This window comes from Salminus brasiliensis, chromosome 1 (assembly GCF_030463535.1).
Source record: "Salminus brasiliensis chromosome 1, fSalBra1.hap2, whole genome shotgun sequence".
Classification (NCBI taxonomy): Eukaryota; Metazoa; Chordata; class Actinopteri; order Characiformes; family Bryconidae; genus Salminus; species Salminus brasiliensis.
The window spans coordinates 73,960,232-73,977,140 of record NC_132878.1 but is presented as its reverse complement, the minus strand read 5'-3'; the positions used below and the strand labels follow the sequence as shown (position 1 = coordinate 73,977,140).

General features: G+C 40.3%; 1 protein-coding gene across 4 annotated transcripts in view; it reads left to right on the top strand.

Moving 5' to 3' along the window:
- The window catches only part of arfgef1 (ADP-ribosylation factor guanine nucleotide-exchange factor 1 (brefeldin A-inhibited)), a 78,626-nt gene extending 61,734 nt beyond the window's left edge, over positions 1-16,892 (top strand). For all 4 annotated transcript variants that reach the window (XM_072688842.1, XM_072688841.1, XM_072688840.1 and 1 more), the window contains 14 exons: positions 207-358; positions 2,357-2,529; positions 3,284-3,444; positions 4,074-4,204; positions 4,957-5,086; positions 5,192-5,327; positions 5,872-6,010; positions 6,102-6,171; positions 7,104-7,224; positions 7,534-7,673; positions 8,863-9,031; positions 10,167-10,305; positions 13,186-13,303; positions 15,462-16,892. In XM_072688842.1, coding sequence (XP_072544943.1) covers positions 207-358; positions 2,357-2,529; positions 3,284-3,444; positions 4,074-4,204; positions 4,957-5,086; positions 5,192-5,327; positions 5,872-6,010; positions 6,102-6,171; positions 7,104-7,224; positions 7,534-7,673; positions 8,863-9,031; positions 10,167-10,305; positions 13,186-13,303; positions 15,462-15,650 — 1,968 coding nt within the window. In that variant the 3' untranslated portion in view covers positions 15,651-16,892. The remainder of the gene's footprint in view (positions 1-206; positions 359-2,356; positions 2,530-3,283; positions 3,445-4,073; positions 4,205-4,956; positions 5,087-5,191; positions 5,328-5,871; positions 6,011-6,101; positions 6,172-7,103; positions 7,225-7,533; positions 7,674-8,862; positions 9,032-10,166; positions 10,306-13,185; positions 13,304-15,461) is intronic.
- Positions 16,893-16,909: the final 17 nt, after the last annotated feature.

Here is a 16,909-nt window from a genome sequence, read left to right as displayed (position 1 = left end):
TTTAAAGTGGAAGTAGTCAGAAATGGCTTATTCCGTTTCAAGTATAAACTGTTTCAGATCATCTCAGATTTATGAGGCGTTTGTCCTGAGAGTGCCATTATGGGAAGTACTAAAGGTAGCAAGGCAGCAAAATGTCCCTCTCACTCTCTCTTACACCCCCCTCCCCTTTTATTCCTCTTCTCTGTTGCTCTTTCTTTTTCACTCAGGTCGGCTGTAATCCTAATGAGGATGTTGCTATCTTTGCCGTGGACTCGCTTAGGCAGCTATCCATGAAATTTTTAGAGAAAGGAGAGCTGGCCAATTTCAGGTTTCAGAAGGACTTCTTGAGGCCATTTGAGCACATCATGAAAAAGAACAGGTGAACACCTTTTACTATTAATGCCTGATCCTCTCCCTGGTCTCAGCTGAATAAAACATGTTTCAGTTTAATGTTGGGAAGCTCCATTTGCACTAAAGTGAAGTGATATGTCTTTCAGGGTGTCTGTAGGTCCTGAAAAGGTCTGTGTTAGTCTTGAACTAAAGATATTTAAAAATATAATTGTCATGATTGTTTTTAGAAGACATTTGACATCACTGCACCCACAATTAATATGCGTGGTTCTGAATAATCCTAGCTTTCAATGAATTTAACTTGAGCATGTGCACATCCTGCCTTGCAAAAGTAATGGGCAGTGAGATCAGATTTGCTTGTACTTCTTGCTGTTTCTCCAAAACGCCAACATAATAGAAACATTTAATATTGGCCAATATATTCTCTTTAAAATGAAGCTCTTAATTTTAACATCTAAATATAAAGGCTAACAACTTCTCACCAACCAACACTTTACTACCCCACAAAAAACATAACAAATCTAACCTAAAATAGTAAAACTGTGCCTGTCATGTTATGGGATTAGGTTAGATAAATATTTTTTTCCCTTAGATATGCCAGGTCTGATAATGATACCCATGCAGTATGAATATGCCTATAACTCTTTATGAAATGTATAGTCGTCTACCACACATGGTGGAGGTAGCTAGTGTCATAACGCAACACATGTATGGCATTCTCTGCACTCTGACTTCCTTGTCCTTCAATACAAAAATGGTGGCAGTGCAGTGATTTCATATATGCATAAAAGAAAATGGCAGCCATTACAATGAGCCAACACTGTAAGGTCGATTATTTACTGTGTAACAAGAAAGTGATCCGAACTGCATGGATGAGGTAACACAGAGCTCATCAGGGCACTAAAAAGTCAATTTCCTAATTTAAATTCAGTTAAGCATTTATTTCACTAACTGAAATAAGAGACTGAAGTAAGAGACCCAGTGAAATTAAGTAGAACCTGCCTGCAGCGAAAGATTTACAAAGTAAAAAAAAATAATGGTGGTATAGTGGTGATAGGTAGGTAGGTCACAGATCACAGTATGATTCTTTTAAAGCAGTGACTTTAGTTTATTTATAGGAAAACTCTGCACAGTGTTTTCTCTCATCTGAAATATCCAAATCAGCCCTTCATATTTCACTTTACCACTGTTATTAACAATTATATAGGTCTTAACAGTTTAAAAATACTTAAGGTATTAACACTTCTCATATATAAAGGCTTCATATTTGGAGATACAGTATCAAAGATAGTAGAGAATTTTAGGGACTTAAATACTTGGTATTTCTGAGCAAGTACCTAAATACTCATTCTCAAAACCTGCATGAAAAACAGTAATATTTACATTTCATAAACAAAAAAAACATTACAAATATGTTCAATCCAGAGGTTCAAATACATCCATTAGGTCGGCGTTATGTAGCAGGTACTGGATGTGTCCAAGACATTTCCCTCCCCAATGTTTCTCGGATATGGAACATTACATATTTTCAAGGATTTGTCGAACCTTATACCTTCATGGTAGACCAGCCTCTTCTCACATATCCTGCAGATGATTAGATCATTTAAATTGGTCCATACAGGTGTTTTTTTGGCTTCAGTAGCCTTATGGAAACGGTGCCATTTGTCAGTTTGTCCTCACATACTTTAGCTTGTATGGCAAAAAACTGCAGAATTTGACTAAAGCCGGTAACATTACCTCATGCATCTGTTAGCAGCTGTGAGAAGAGGTTGTTTGGGGTCTCTCACACACACACTCCCTGCCGTGTGTAGTGGTCATTAAGCCTAGCCAGTCAGCAACCATTTTGGCCTCAAGCACACATTTGCACACACAGACAAGTGTCGAAAGCGATTAGGGCCTAACTTTGGTCTAGGGGGCACAACAAGCCTGTCTGTATGTGTTAGCTTTTGCAAAGTAAGATAGAGTGAGTGTGTTCCGGTGTTTGTATTTATGTGTTATTGACATGTTTTTCTTTGGCCCCTAACAGATCCCCCACCATCAGGGACATGGTGGTCCGCTGTATAGCTCAGATGGTAAACTCGCAGGCGGGAAATATCCGCTCAGGCTGGAAGAACATCTTCTCCGTCTTCCACCTGGCTGCCTCCGATCAGGACGAGAGCATCGTGGAGCTGGCCTTCCAAACCACTGGACATATCGTCAGTAAGTGACCGGAGCCAAATTGTTTCTTGGGTCAATTTTTAGCAACTTCAGATCTAATATGACAAATGTGGATTAGATCTGGGATTAGGTTAAATTGGTAAATAGGTCAAATGAAAGGTAGTGGACACAAGTTAGCATCATTTTAATACATTTACATTTAAAGCGTTTAGCAGAAACTCTTGTCCAGAGCGCTGAAATATTTACTAGCAATACACAATTCCTTTAACCTTAATGTAGAGGTTACTGAACTTTGCTAATTCCTGCAGAAAAGAACAAGAACCCAAGAAGTTTTTGGGTTGAGGTTAAGGTTAGGGTTAAGGCCATGTCGCATACAGGGCTATATGTTGGCAAAAACCTAGTGATCCGATATGTATTACAATTTCTGTACTCATTTATATGCAAGTTAAATACAAGGTGAGCACCTACAAAGCCTCTATAGTCAGCCACCAAAATGAAGTGCTCATCACTGGGACTTTTTGTTGCAGTTTCATCATCAGTAATGACCAGCCTTAGTAATGATTCTATTTCTGTTTTAGTCAGGAACATTTACATTTACAGCATTCGGCAGATGGTCCTATCCCGAGAGATTTGCAGTGTAATCACCTAGTAGCATGATGGTCTTGCTCAGGTTGTTCCTCTACACTGTATCAACCAGACTGGATCAGGCTTAACCCATTGTGCTTGTCAGTATGGAAATGTCTTGTAGAAGCTGTCAGTTATCAGTTGCTCAGTGTCTGTGTCTCCTGTCTTTCAGCGAATGTATTTGAGAAGCACTTCCCCGCCACCATAGACTCCTTCCAGGACGCCGTCAAGTGTCTGTCAGAGTTTGCCTGTAATGCTTCTTTCCCCGACACCAGCATGGAGGCCATCCGTCTTATCCGCCACTGCGCCAAATATGTCTCTGACAGGCCTCAGGTTAGTGCCAGTGATGAGTGGAAAACTTTAGTCTGGTGTTCTGTGATGAAACAAGTCTTGATTCTTATCACAATGAAGTTTTCCCTGACAATGATAGTATCTCAGTGATAGACTGTAATGCCTGTTGATTGTTATGATTGTTTAGGTGTTGAATGTAAAGGGATGGTAAGGGGAGCCTTGACCTAAATATATACATTTTATTTATTTATTTATTTATGGTTGTATTATATTATTTTTATGGTTATTTAAATAAGAACTCCAAATTCTGTTTAATTCTGTTTACACAAAAATAGACAGTGTTTTTATCATTATATCACGCTGGACTGTTTCAGTCTGATGTATAACAAATATAGAGGTAGAGATGCACAAACCCTCATTCTCTCTAAAGGCTGAATTTGCCCAGAGCTTTGGTTATGGTACAGTCATAACTGGTTTAGGAAGTTGTGTGGTTCATGCATGTGCCAAGTGAGGATTAGAGAAGTGAGCCCACAGGGTCTCTGCTCTGGCTAAGTTCTGGTAGGGTTCTTCAGTAGGGTTGATGGGAAAAGTGTCTCTCAGTTTAATTATATTTTGCAGAATGTTAGAAGTGCTGCATTAAATCATGATATGTTGTATTATTTTAATGGCAGGCCTTTAAAGACTACACAAGTGATGACATGAATGTAGCCCCTGAGGACCGGGTGTGGGTCCGAGGCTGGTTCCCTATACTTTTTGAACTCTCCTGCATCATCAACAGGTGCAAGTTGGATGTCAGAACCAGGTCAGTGCAACCACATACTAAAGTTCTTTGGTTGAAGATTTATCTGGGTAGGTGACCTTAATCCAGTATAAGTATTTACAGTCTGACAGAAATAATTACTGAGTAATTTTTTTGGTGTTATAGTATAATTATGAACTGATTAACAGTGTGATATTCTAATTGTGAATTGATTTTAATGTAGTAAGAATGTGCTGTGTGTGCAGTTTTTACAGTGTAATATTGTCTGTGTGTTTTCAATTCACTGTGAATCTTGTGTGTGTTTGTTTTACAATCTGGCAGTAATAATTGTAATCCACTATGAATCTACAGTGATTGTAGTGTTTGCGGTCTGACGGTAACAGTAGTGAAGTGATTTGTTGCTCCAGTATGAATATGCACAGTGTGTTATAGTCTGGGCTGCTTGGGTTAATATGGGGAAATTACATAGATAGTATTTATTGATAATCAAGTCACCCACGTTAATACTCCACAAACATTTCTCTAAGAAAACAAGACAAGCTCATGGCTTAAGACTCTCTTAAGAAGATCTGCAGCTCTGTATACAGGAGTGACATCTACCAGCAACATTAAATTCAGTGTTGCTGCTGAAGGAGCCAGCAGACATCAGGCAACCTGATGTATTTAAATTTGCAGAAAAGGAAAAAGGCATGCTGTGTTGCTTGTTAAATCAGATAAAACACTGAAATAGAGTTAAAGTGGAGCCCAGCAGTACTAAATCAGTGGTTAAATGACTGACTGTGTGTGTGCCTCAGGGGTTTGACAGTAATGTTTGAAGTGATGAAGACTTACGGTCACACATACGAGAAGCACTGGTGGCAGGACTTGTTCCGCATCGTGTTTAGAATTTTCGATAACATGAAGCTTCCGGAGCAACAAACTGAGGTAAGAACATATACGTTATACAAGTTACGTTGTATATGTGTGAAGGTGATTCTTTACATGTAGTGCACACATATATTAAGTGTCAAGTGTTTTGTGTTTTTGCAGAAGGCCGAGTGGATGACCACTACCTGTAATCATGCGCTTTATGCCATTTGTGACGTCTTCACGCAATACTTTGAGTCTCTGAGTGACGTTCTGCTGGATGACATCCTCTCTCAGCTCTACTGGTGTGTGCAGCAAGGTGAGAATCAGATGGCAGTAGTTTGACTTGTCAGAGTTTGTCAGACATGATGTCTGTGGCAAATCCCTAATAGTGATGATTACTCAAATAATTGACACTAATGGTCAATATTTGTTCATATTTAAGCAAAGATTTCATGATTCATCATAATTAATTGCATCCCTAGTTCACTCCCAATCAATCTCACCATCTGTTGCTGCTTATGGTGTTAAATTGCACTCAGGCTTCATGATGCGTCAGTTTGAAGGTGTCGATTCAAAAGCATGGATCTTAGAATTGTAATTCTAGTGGAGTTGAATACTATAAAAAACAATGTTGTGTTCATGTGTAAAAACATCAGAAAGTAAAAAAAAAAAAAAAAAAAAAAAAAGTCAAGGCTTATTTGTCATTTGCACAAAGTCAGGACGTGGAACTATAAGTACAATATGTGTTTCTGTTCAGTGTAGTTTTATGAGTAATTTGTACAAGACTGAAATTTGAGGATTTCATGTGAAGTCAGAGATTTACAGTCACCTTATCCCTCTACCGCTGCCTCTTTCTGCAGATAACGAGCAGCTGGCCAGGTCAGGCACCAACTGCTTGGAGAACGTGGTCATCCTGAATGGAGAAAAGTTCACACCGGAGACCTGGGACAAAACCTGCAATTGCATGCTGGACATCTTTAAGACCACCATCCCACACGTGTACGTTCTCTTCGCTGCCTCTGGGTGAAGGTTTGGGTGATCTGTGATGTTTGAGGTGGATTACATTATGTTTGTCCTGTTCTGCTCTCAGGTTGTTGACTTGGAGACCGGCTGGCACGGGTGGAGATCACATGACACAGCTGGACTCGGACAAACAACTGGTGTGCAGAATTACTGTTGGTTTATTTGAAATATTAGCATTTTAGAAGAGATTTAAACTAGTGTAGTTCCCTTTGAAGAAGAACCCGATTCCTACTACTTTGGAATGAACCCAGTTACCCTGTGATTTTGTGATTTTTTTTTTTTTTTTTTGAACTGTATTATTTTAATTGTTTCATGTTGAATCTATTAAGTAGATTCAATTATATTAACTTGTTGTTTTTACTTACAAACACAAGGTTTTTTTTCTCTTGCCTGTCAATTTGCCAGTTTTCGAAGAGTAAGAGCTTAACCAAGTATTCAGTATTCGTACATGTAAGATTTATTTTCCTTTTTTACGGCATTTTGCCCTCGCTTGCACCGCATATTCAGAGTAACATTTTATTCCAAGCAAACAAGTACAAACTACTGATTAAACAAAATGTGTGTTAGTGCTAAAGCATTGCATTCATAGGGGGCATTTTCTGCCCTTGTATGTCTTGGTTTTCAAATGAAATTGAGGGGTGTTTTTGCTCTTTGCTGCTGTTTTTTCTGATGACTTTTGGGAAGATGCATGTGAAAGTATCTGCATTGAGATGCAGTGAGAGAGTCAATGAGTAAGCATGGCTTAAAAGGGCATCTTGCATCTCCAGATGTTGGAGGAATTCTCCAAAGCTATGAGTCAAACACTAATTAGCTGTCTAGTAGCATTGGGATTGGAAAGAGACCCAAACAAGGCACAACCTGAACAAGAGTTGGCAATTTTGCCACAAATGAAGCTCTCTTGTACTGTAATAAACATATTTTTCAGTTATGCTTGTTGTACTGTATATTCTAGTTTGAACACTGCTCCCTTGTAGACATGCTCCCGTTACATGCAGGTATGCTGGCAAACATTTATGTGAATGTTTACTGTGTTAATATATCGTTTATTAACATGTCCTGGTGATCACAGGACTCTGTGTCCCAGAAGTCCGTGGACATCCAGTCTCGGGCGGAGGATCAGCAGTCTGTCAGCAGTATGGAGAAGGCGCTGGCAGAGAACCGGAGGCACAGTCAGTTCAGCGTGGCTTCAGGCAAGTTCAGCCCTCACTGTTGAAACCGACGCAACCCGCAGACTTCTTTGTTTGTTAACAGCGTGGCTCTGCTGGCAGACACGGTGTGCTTGGCTGGCAGCCAGGCTACAGCGTCAGTTTTAAATCTGAGCTCAGTTTAGCAATTTTGTTGTTTGAGAAATGTGCTCATAGTGTTTTTGCATTGTGCACTCAATTTCAGACACAGTTTCCACATCAGTGTGTGGTCAAACTGCACTGAAGCAGTGTGGGCTTGACTGGCGGAGTCATGCTGAGCGGTTTAGTGAGTGTGTATGTATGTGTGTCTTGCAGAAGCCCAGGAGCAAAGGCTGTTTGCAGCGCTGCTCATAAAGTGTGTGGTGCAGCTGGAGCTCATTCAGACCATCGACAACATCGTCTTCTTCCCCGCCACCAGCAAGAAAGAGGATGCTGAGAATTTCGCAGCAGCACAGGTACTCATACGATCTGCTGTAAGGACCTAGTAAACCTGTCTTTACAAAACTGCACCTATTCATATACAGGTGTATTGGGACACCTGCATATTTATTGTCTCTTCTGAAATAATGCTATGAATAACTGCTTTTGTTACAGTATCTGTCTCTACTGTGCTGGCAAGTCTATCTACCAGACTTTAAGGCATTCCTGTGAGGATTTGATTGCATTCAGTAATGAGAGTGGATGGTCACCACCCACCTTATTCCCAACTCATCCCAGAAGTGTTGAATGGAGCACAATCACTCCAGAGAACACAGTTCCACTGCTCCACAGCTCAATGCCCCTCTAGCCCACACTTGGCATTAGGCGCGGTGCCAATAGACTCATATTTATCTGCTCCAGAGTGTTCTATTAATTTGGAAAAACGTGGGGGACTAGACAAGCTGTGTGTTTGTGTGTGTGTGTCAGCAATGGATATAACTTATAGTAGCTGAATGCATTATATAGAAAGGGTGTCCATAAACATTTGGACATATAGTGTGTTTAAAGACTTCTCATTCCCCAAAATATATCCCATAAGCCAAGACCTGTTCAGTACTATAAGACTCCCGCCACAGCAAAACAAGAACTGTCCCATGCCGTTCAGAGGCCACTGTTCTGCTTGTAGAACTGGGTCATTCTAATTGCATCTTCATTTGCAGGAATTCCAGTTTCTTTGCTCAGCTGTCAGAGTTGCCAGTTGTCCTCAGTGTCCATTTGTTCTCACAGATGTCATTGTGATGTAAAATAACGTAATTAAACAATAAGCATGTTTCATAGTAAAGGTGGCCAATATGACTAAAACTAGCAAAGCCGAGCTAAAAGCAAAGCAAACATTCAGCTTCTAGCAGCAACGGAAGTTGACATAGCTACATTAGCCTGACTGGTGAAGTGCTCATGAGGTTAGTGTACCAAACAATTATCTGCTCCTGTATGTGAGGATTGGACAGTTTGTTCGTAGACTAGTTTGTGGGCTTCTGTAAATTGCTAAACAGTCTTGTGGCTCCAGTGCAAAAGTAAGGATGCAGACAACACTGTAGTGTCTGACTCTACTAGCTCTATGACTCAATGTTTTCTATAAGCATGAACTTAAAGTACCTTGCATACCAAAAAGCTTCCACTTTCCATACCTTTATTCATCAATATGTATATATGTGTATTATGCAGAGGGATGCTCTGGGCGCTGATGTGCACGTGGAGACTCAGGACCAGGGAATGTACCGCTACCTGACCTCTGAGCAGCTGTTCAAACTGCTGGACTGTCTGCTGGAGTCCCATCGTTTTGCAAAGGCCTTCAACTCTAACAACGAGCAGAGGACTGCCCTGTGGAAAGCTGGTCAGAATTTATTTTTAGTCCTATTGCACTCCTGTGGATTAAGACAAGGGGTGTCCTGGGGGGCCAGAAGCCCACGGAGATTATACTTATACAGAGTTCACCTCGTCAAGACCCTGATAACTAGCTGATTGGTGCATTTGATGAGGATGTCTAACTCCGCGGTGCTGTGGTTCTCCAGGACTGGACCCTTTAGTTTAACATCAGGACTGGTTTTGTGGCTCAGTGCTCACTGCTACTGAGAGAAGGTAGTACATAAAATAAACAGTGGCCTTTCGTAGTATACTCAAACTCAAACGTCCTCATCTGATGGGGAAAGGCATTTTGTTATTATTGTATTATTGATATTATCTTTTGTAGTGGTTTACCATGGGTGTTTGCTCTGTGTTTTCAGGTATAATTGTAGGCTGTAATGTTTTTGCAAGCCTGTATAGCTAATGGAAAATTGGTTAGGGCAATAACTAATGAGGATAACTTGGAGATAGTTTCTTAGCTAATACTAATGCTTAAGCTCACATTTTAAGGACACATTTTCCAAAGGGGAAGCATATTAAAATGTTAAGGCAAACACAGTTATGCTTAAGATTATATAATATTTACATTGAGCATTTTTAATAGGGCCCATATCCAACATTTTTTGGGTTTTGTGTATTGCCCTATATTTTTGTCTTCTTCAAAAAGAGGTCCATGCTGGAAGACTTGTTGTAACTAAGATGAACGCCCATGGTCTGAACTGCTGTAGGGATATATTTCAATGGCCTGGAAATGTTATTTTCCAAAAATAAAAGTATAATAGTTTTTCGTGATAGGAGCCCTTTAAAAAATGGAAACAAATATTTTATAATTGTATAAAAATGTAATCTTACAAAATTCTGATTCTTGTTTAAAACATATGTTAAGCCTACGTTAGGAGAGACTGAAGTACCCGCTTGCTGTCCACCGAGCATACATTTCTAACACACGTTACTTGCAATTGCTTGCACTTCAGATACCCAATAGGTCCTATTGTATTGTGTAATGGAAAGTCTTTGTAAGTGTCTCATCAGTGTAGGGATCCACTGCTACTCTGCACAAACAGTATCTCTCTCTGTGTGTGTGTGTGTGTGTGTGTGTGTGCACGCACGCTTGTGTCTGTAAGGTTTCAAAGGAAAGTCCAAGCCCAATCTGCTGAAACAGGAGACCAGCAGCCTGGCCTGTGGCCTGCGGATTCTCTTCCGTATGTACACAGACCCCAGCAGGCAGGACGCCTGGGAGGAGGTGCAGAGACGCCTGCTCAAGTAAGACATCACTGTCTCACATGCACCCACGCACACTCACACACGTTCTTGTGCTGTGCCGCAGTCAGCGGGTGTGTTTTCACAAACTACTTCTTCCACAACAGTCCTCTAATTAAACGATTACTGATGCTTTCAGTGGGTTACATCTTCTGTTCGCCAAGTGGAGAGAATGTTTAATAGGAGGCCAGAGCTGAGAAGATGAAGCTGGAATTGGTTTTCAGAGTTTACAATGTTGGTCTGTATATTAAAGGAACAGTTCAGCGATAAGTTTTAAGTTCAGTTCCAGAGCTAAAAGGTAATAGAAGGCAACAAACAAATGCCCCCACCCCATCTGCTCTGTCCTCATCCAGGTCTTTATTAAGGTGACACAGACTTGTGTTTGTTGTTTAGGGTGCAGTAAGAGTTACTGTGGACTGTGAACATTAATAAAACTTCACTTGTTTGAAATGAGTGCCCCTAGTGTTGATCTACAGTGTTGGACTGAATTTCAGCCCCCCTGTGCATGATCTGCACAGAGTCTGACACTTAGCATTGACTATAAGTTAATTTGTATAATGTATTTATTTATTTATTTAACCTTCATATTTTCACATTTTTCAGTACTGTATCAAAATTGTTAAATCCTTATGGTGTCATCTTAGCCATGTCCCATCATTGATCCACCAGTGTGTTTTTACTGTACTGTAGGGCATACTGCATTGACCTAATAGGATTTTGTTCATATTGTGCAGCTCAAGTTGTAAAACTTCTTACTGAAAACATTTAAAGGTTAGTAGACGTCAGGTTCAGCCTACACAACCTCGAAAATGTTAGCCGAGTCTCTGTGAACTTAAAGTGAAAAGGACAGGGCATCTAAAGGCTAAGCGATTTCTTCTACTCTGCCTTGCCTTAATGAGGGACAAGAGCATTTGAACAGCCCCCTTCTTTATTAAGCTGATCAGGAGTGGCTAAGTGGGCTATGCTTATCTACTGTTAAGAATGCATGGTGTGGTTAGTGTTTAATCTACACATTAATTATTAAAAAATGTCAAAGTAATGCAGGCTGACCCCCATCAAGGAGTGTGTTTTTAACCAATTACACATTCTATTACAACCTATATATGCAACCTGTAGCGGTGTATGGCAATACGGTGTTTGTAGCTGATACTAGGAACTGTCTTAAAGGCACTAACATTAAAAAGGTGCAGACTAATGGGGGCAGGAGGTCTTTACATTTGCAAGCAAGTTCTTGGGACACACTGGCAAGATGTCATGTACTGGCCATGTATTTTGTGTATTTTTTTTTCTCTTTTATTTATTTATTTTTTATTATAATTAACTTCAGTGGATCCATATACATTGCAAGCATTAGCAGCCCCATTGATTCAAAGATCTGAAATTAGTAAAGAGATTCATTTTAACGCACACTCTGATTTCTCCACCATGTTGGTCAGACTGCTGTCAACAACTCTGCACGCTACTGACCAGTCCAGATCTTGGGTTTAATGACTACAGACCTTTGTGGAACTTTCACTAAAGTCAGGACCTCAAGGCAGCAAGGCTGCAAGCATATACACAGCTAAAGATCTAAGAGGTTTGCTGTCCAAAGTTGGGTCCTTTAGCTTTAGCACAGCAACTATAAGGCTAAAGCGTTTGACACCCAAACTGTTTAGCTGACCAGCATACTCTTACAGAGCAGCCCTATGGCCTTGTGGACTTTTTTTAAGATTGCTTTTCTGCAAGTCTGGAGCAAGGACAAAGGTTTAAATTAGGCAGATAATTGATATACATTTTCTGGGCAAAGGGCTGTCCACAACTTCCAAACTTGTAGTTTATTTTTTTTGCATAAGGGCACACTTACATGATGTTTTCCTTATTTAACACAAATACATAAAAGCTCATCAAGACCACATCCGTGGAGATTTTTGCTGCCTTTGTGGAACTGATGGTCACCGCAGTTGTTATCGAATCTTTCTTAGTTCTGAAACACTTTGCTGGAACGTCACCAGCGAGATCTGTATTTCAGTGTTTAGTGTGGTCTTGTGCACTTGAATACTTTCTGGAAAACACACATTTAGTACATTTAGCCTGCACTGTATATGCTTAGAGGGCACTCTTGAGCACCTTCCTTTGAAGCCCAAAATAAGACATTAGACACTGGACAGCCTTGCAGATCTCATGGATGTGCTCAAATGAGGGCCACAGATTGGGCCGAGGCCTAAATGTCCTTGGCCTTCCTCTTCATAGCTGAGGCACGGCCAAACTGAGTCTGGCCTGGCTAACACTGAGCAAAAACAGTGCAGTCTTGGCAAAGACAGCGAGCTCATTCTAGGCCTGTCTGCTGCTGGGTGACCAGCAAAGGAGCCAAGGAGCAGCCGTGGGTTTGCTCGTCCATTCTCTCTGTGTGTGTGTGTGTGTGTGTGTGTGTGTGTGTGTGTGTGTGTGTGTGTGTGTGTTCAGACGTGTAGGCTTGGTTAGGGAAGCTCACTGAACCAGGCTAAAGCAGATTTGGCAGGTGATTAGGTCATGGAGATTGGAGTGAGTAGGAGGCACAAGGGCAGATGGGGATTACGGTAGTTCCGAAAGGACAAATGGGAGAGTTTTCACTTGTTTGACGTGCGCTGAATTTGCCTAGACGCTTTTTGGTGTCTTATGAAAGCGTTATGAAAGAGTTTCTCTCCTTGTTGGATGAACTTTTGAATTTAAAGACCTGAATTAAAGAGAGATGGGAAAGATATCCCATCGTTTTTGTGTCCTTACCTCCTGTGCCAGTAGTAGATTTCAGCATTTATCTTTCATGGCTCATTTACTCCAGCTCTGTTCTACACTTAATAAACTCTGTTGGAAGTGAAGGCTCATATTGTGTATACTGAGTGCGGTGTGGTTGTCTGCTTTGTGCAGTGTGTGCAGCGACGCTGTGGCCTATTTCCTCACCCTGACATCGGAGAGCCACCGCGAGGCCTGGACCAACCTGCTCCTCCTCTTCCTCACCAAAGTGCTGAAGATCAGCGATGACAGGGTAAGAACACACAATCCAATTTATCTAAGAAACAAAGGACCAAAGACCAAGTTAACGTTCCAAGTTAGTCAGATTTTTCAGCAGTCCTGCCTAATTCAGTGGTTTTGATGTAAACAAAGTCATTCACTGTGTGTTTGGTGTAAAATGGTGTGTTGTAAACAAACATACAGACTGATTTCTTTACTGTGGTGATGATGGGAACCTCTGGTGAATTCCAACACAATTATCCATTTTATTTACTATCCAAAACCAGAATATTAGAGTGATGGTGGTAGAGTAGTGATTTCCTATGTTGCTGTTCTTCTACCCTGCATGCAGTGCTCTGCCTTGCATTTATTAAAAAGAATATATATATATATATATATATATATATATATATATATATATATATGTATATATGTATATATATATATATATATATATATATATATATATATATATATATATATATATATATATATAGCACAAATTACAGTTAAGGTAAAACACTCCAATATCAGGCACGTATTTATAACTATTTCATATAACGTTCTGTAAGGGTGCTTTTATGAACTAAAGATGTCTGTTTACAACTGTGAACGATTCCGCCCCTCAGGATTCTCTAGAACAGAGCGATTCACCCGAATCACTCTGAATGCTCTTGTGCAGATGTGTAGATATTTATATTTTAGAATTCCCCTTTAAACATGAGTGTTAAGCGAGCATTTCGATGTGCTTTGGTATTCTAAAGTGTAATGTGTCGATGTCAAAAGTACCAAGGGAAACCGGTCACACACATCCTTCAGCCCAGCTCATACTGTTCATACGATCTCCCGGGTCCCCAGGCCTCTCTCATCAGGGTTCAGGTCAAGCCTTTTCGCACCACCTCCTCAGCAGTTACAGCAAACTCATAAGAATGATTAAGCAGATGTCGTGTCTAATCCCCTTCAATTACTCTACTAATGAATTACTGAGTCAAGAGGAGAGACGAGAGGGTGTAATCAGACACTCATGGTGACGAATTGAGAATTAAAACTAATTATGAGAACAGGAAATACTGATCATCCAAGATTTTTGTGGATTTCCAGTGGAGGCAAAAAAACTAAACTAAATGGCTCCTCAAACTGGCATCACTCCACCTCCCACCTTTTTTGGATGGGCAGAGAAAGCAGAGCAGATAAAAGCTCTGTTTATTTTAGACAGCCACCTACCTGTGCAGCCAGCAGGTAGAATCAGTGGACAGAGACAGCTGCACAGATATTTTCTTTCCATTTGATGGGCTGGAATGATAGGAGTCGGCTCTCTTCCATTTGCGATTGTCAGACTGGAATTAGTGATGTAGTGATATGGGATTTTTTTTGCCAATACTTCCCAATATGTGTCATATATTGATTTATGTTATACACTGTGTGTGTGTGTGTGTATATATATAATATACACAATGATAATGTTGAAACAAAAATTAAGACTTTTGCCCCATCGATCAAAGACAGAAATATAACCTGTATTTAAGCAGGTATCTTCAGCTTTGGTTCAGATATCATTGTGTCGCCATAATAGGATTAAAAAATGTAACTGGTTTGCTGTTCAAGTATGATCAAGCTTGTTATCACTTGATAAGATCTCACAGTAGTTGGCATTAAATTGGACATTGTAATAAATAATAATAAGAATGAGGAGGTGGAAATGGTAATGACAAAAATGACTTCAGACACTGTATGGATATGTTCAGTTCCACCAGCAGCTCACCTGATTTACCTTAATGAAGCACTGGTTAGATCAGGGTCCTGGAGGGCCAGGTTCCTGCCCAGTTTTGTGCATTTCCTACTTAAGCACACCTGATTTAACTCGCCTGTTATTTACCAGGTTTAGCAGGTCTGTTAGAGCAGAATAATCAATAAATAAATAATGACTCCAGCCCATGTTGCCCACTCCTGGATTAGATAAACTAGGTGTTGGATAGGCACTAGAAATACTGTGGTCTCCTGGAGGGAGACCAATCACAGTTCACAAGTTAAAAACATATTGGTTAACAGATGGTTAGTACCTTTTTTTGCCATCTCAGGCGTGGGATGAAGTTACTGTTTTGGACGTATGAGGTTTCCTCTAAGTCTTAAGAATGATAGTCACCACATGAAGAAACTAATGGTGAGTGTATTTGTGAATTCTCTGTCCTCAGTTTAAGGCACACGCCACCCGCTACTACCCACTCTTGTGTGAGATCATGCAGTTCGACCTGATCCCGGAGCTGAGAGCCGTGCTGAGGAAGTTCTTCCTGCGCATCGGGCTGGTGTTCCACATCGCTCAGACGCTGGAGCCGGAGCTGATCTCAGAGCCCAACAGTCCTCAAACTCCACAGGAGGCCTGAATAGTCCTTCGCTGGGCAATCGGATGATCCCTCGTTTTATCTGCCGTCCAACTGCTTTAGGACTCTAACCTCTCCCCCCAAGAGAAGGGCATTAGGGAAGACCAGATGCCCAAACATGTACGATGGGACTTGATCAGTGAGCTGGAGGTTCCTAGAAGAACGTGTTAAAGGTACTGGTAGTATCCCAACACCCTGCCTGGGTCTACACTGGACAAAACGACCAGGGCTTGTACAGTAGACTCGGAAATCATCCACAGGTTCACGCTGGTGATAATAACGACAACTATTCTTGAATACTCGGCCTCTGGGAACCTTCTCGGGACGTTCGAATATATTTTAAAACGGTGTTTCTTGCTTTATCTTGACATTATCTTAAGGCTCTCTGAAGAATGATAAAAGGTTTCAACATCAAGCAAATGATCAGTAATTAGTGAAAATGACGAGTAATGAGTATTACTCAATGATTCTGAAGCCCTAATTAGTTTTTTTTTGTTTGTTTGTTTTTCTTTTTTGCACTGCTAATGGCTAACATTAGCATGAATAGCTCCTTGGATTAAATTAGTTGTACAGAAAAGAAGCAGCTTTGTAATATAATCTCATAACACTAGATTTAATTTCTTTTTTTGGGTTTCTCTGAATTTGCTGCACTTGTTTTCCTTTTCAAATGCACTGGAGATTTTTACTTTTTGTGATAATTTATTTAACTATGCCATCTCTCCCGGATTGTCTGAGATTTCTAATTGATATATCAACTATATATACACTATATATAGTTAAATTATTCCATTTTATATGTACTGACGCTTTTTTAAGTAAACATATGAAGAAGGCGACAACTGGGATCCTTGAAAACTGGAACTTAAGTGGGGGGGGGGGGGGGGAAGAGGAAAAAAAAATTTAAACCTAACGTGAGCTGCATCTGAATCACTGGTCTATATATCCCTCTGAAGTAAGCTTCACTGTATGTGTACAAATTTAAAAAGCTAATATATTTAAATCTACTCTTTGGTTCGGGGATGGGCTGTATTGTATAGAACATAATGAATAACATTAGTTGCGCTTAAAAAACAAAACAAAAAAACTGTTGGTGTAAGGATCCGAAGCATTCCTGGTTACGGTGAAAAAGTGTATAATGGTACAGCACTGTAAAGTTTTCTATGTGGAATAAATGATCTGTACAATACTGGTTATCATCCCACACGTCCTAACCAGGTCATAGGTCAATAAAGTTTTTGAACTTGGTTTATTGGTGGAAAAAG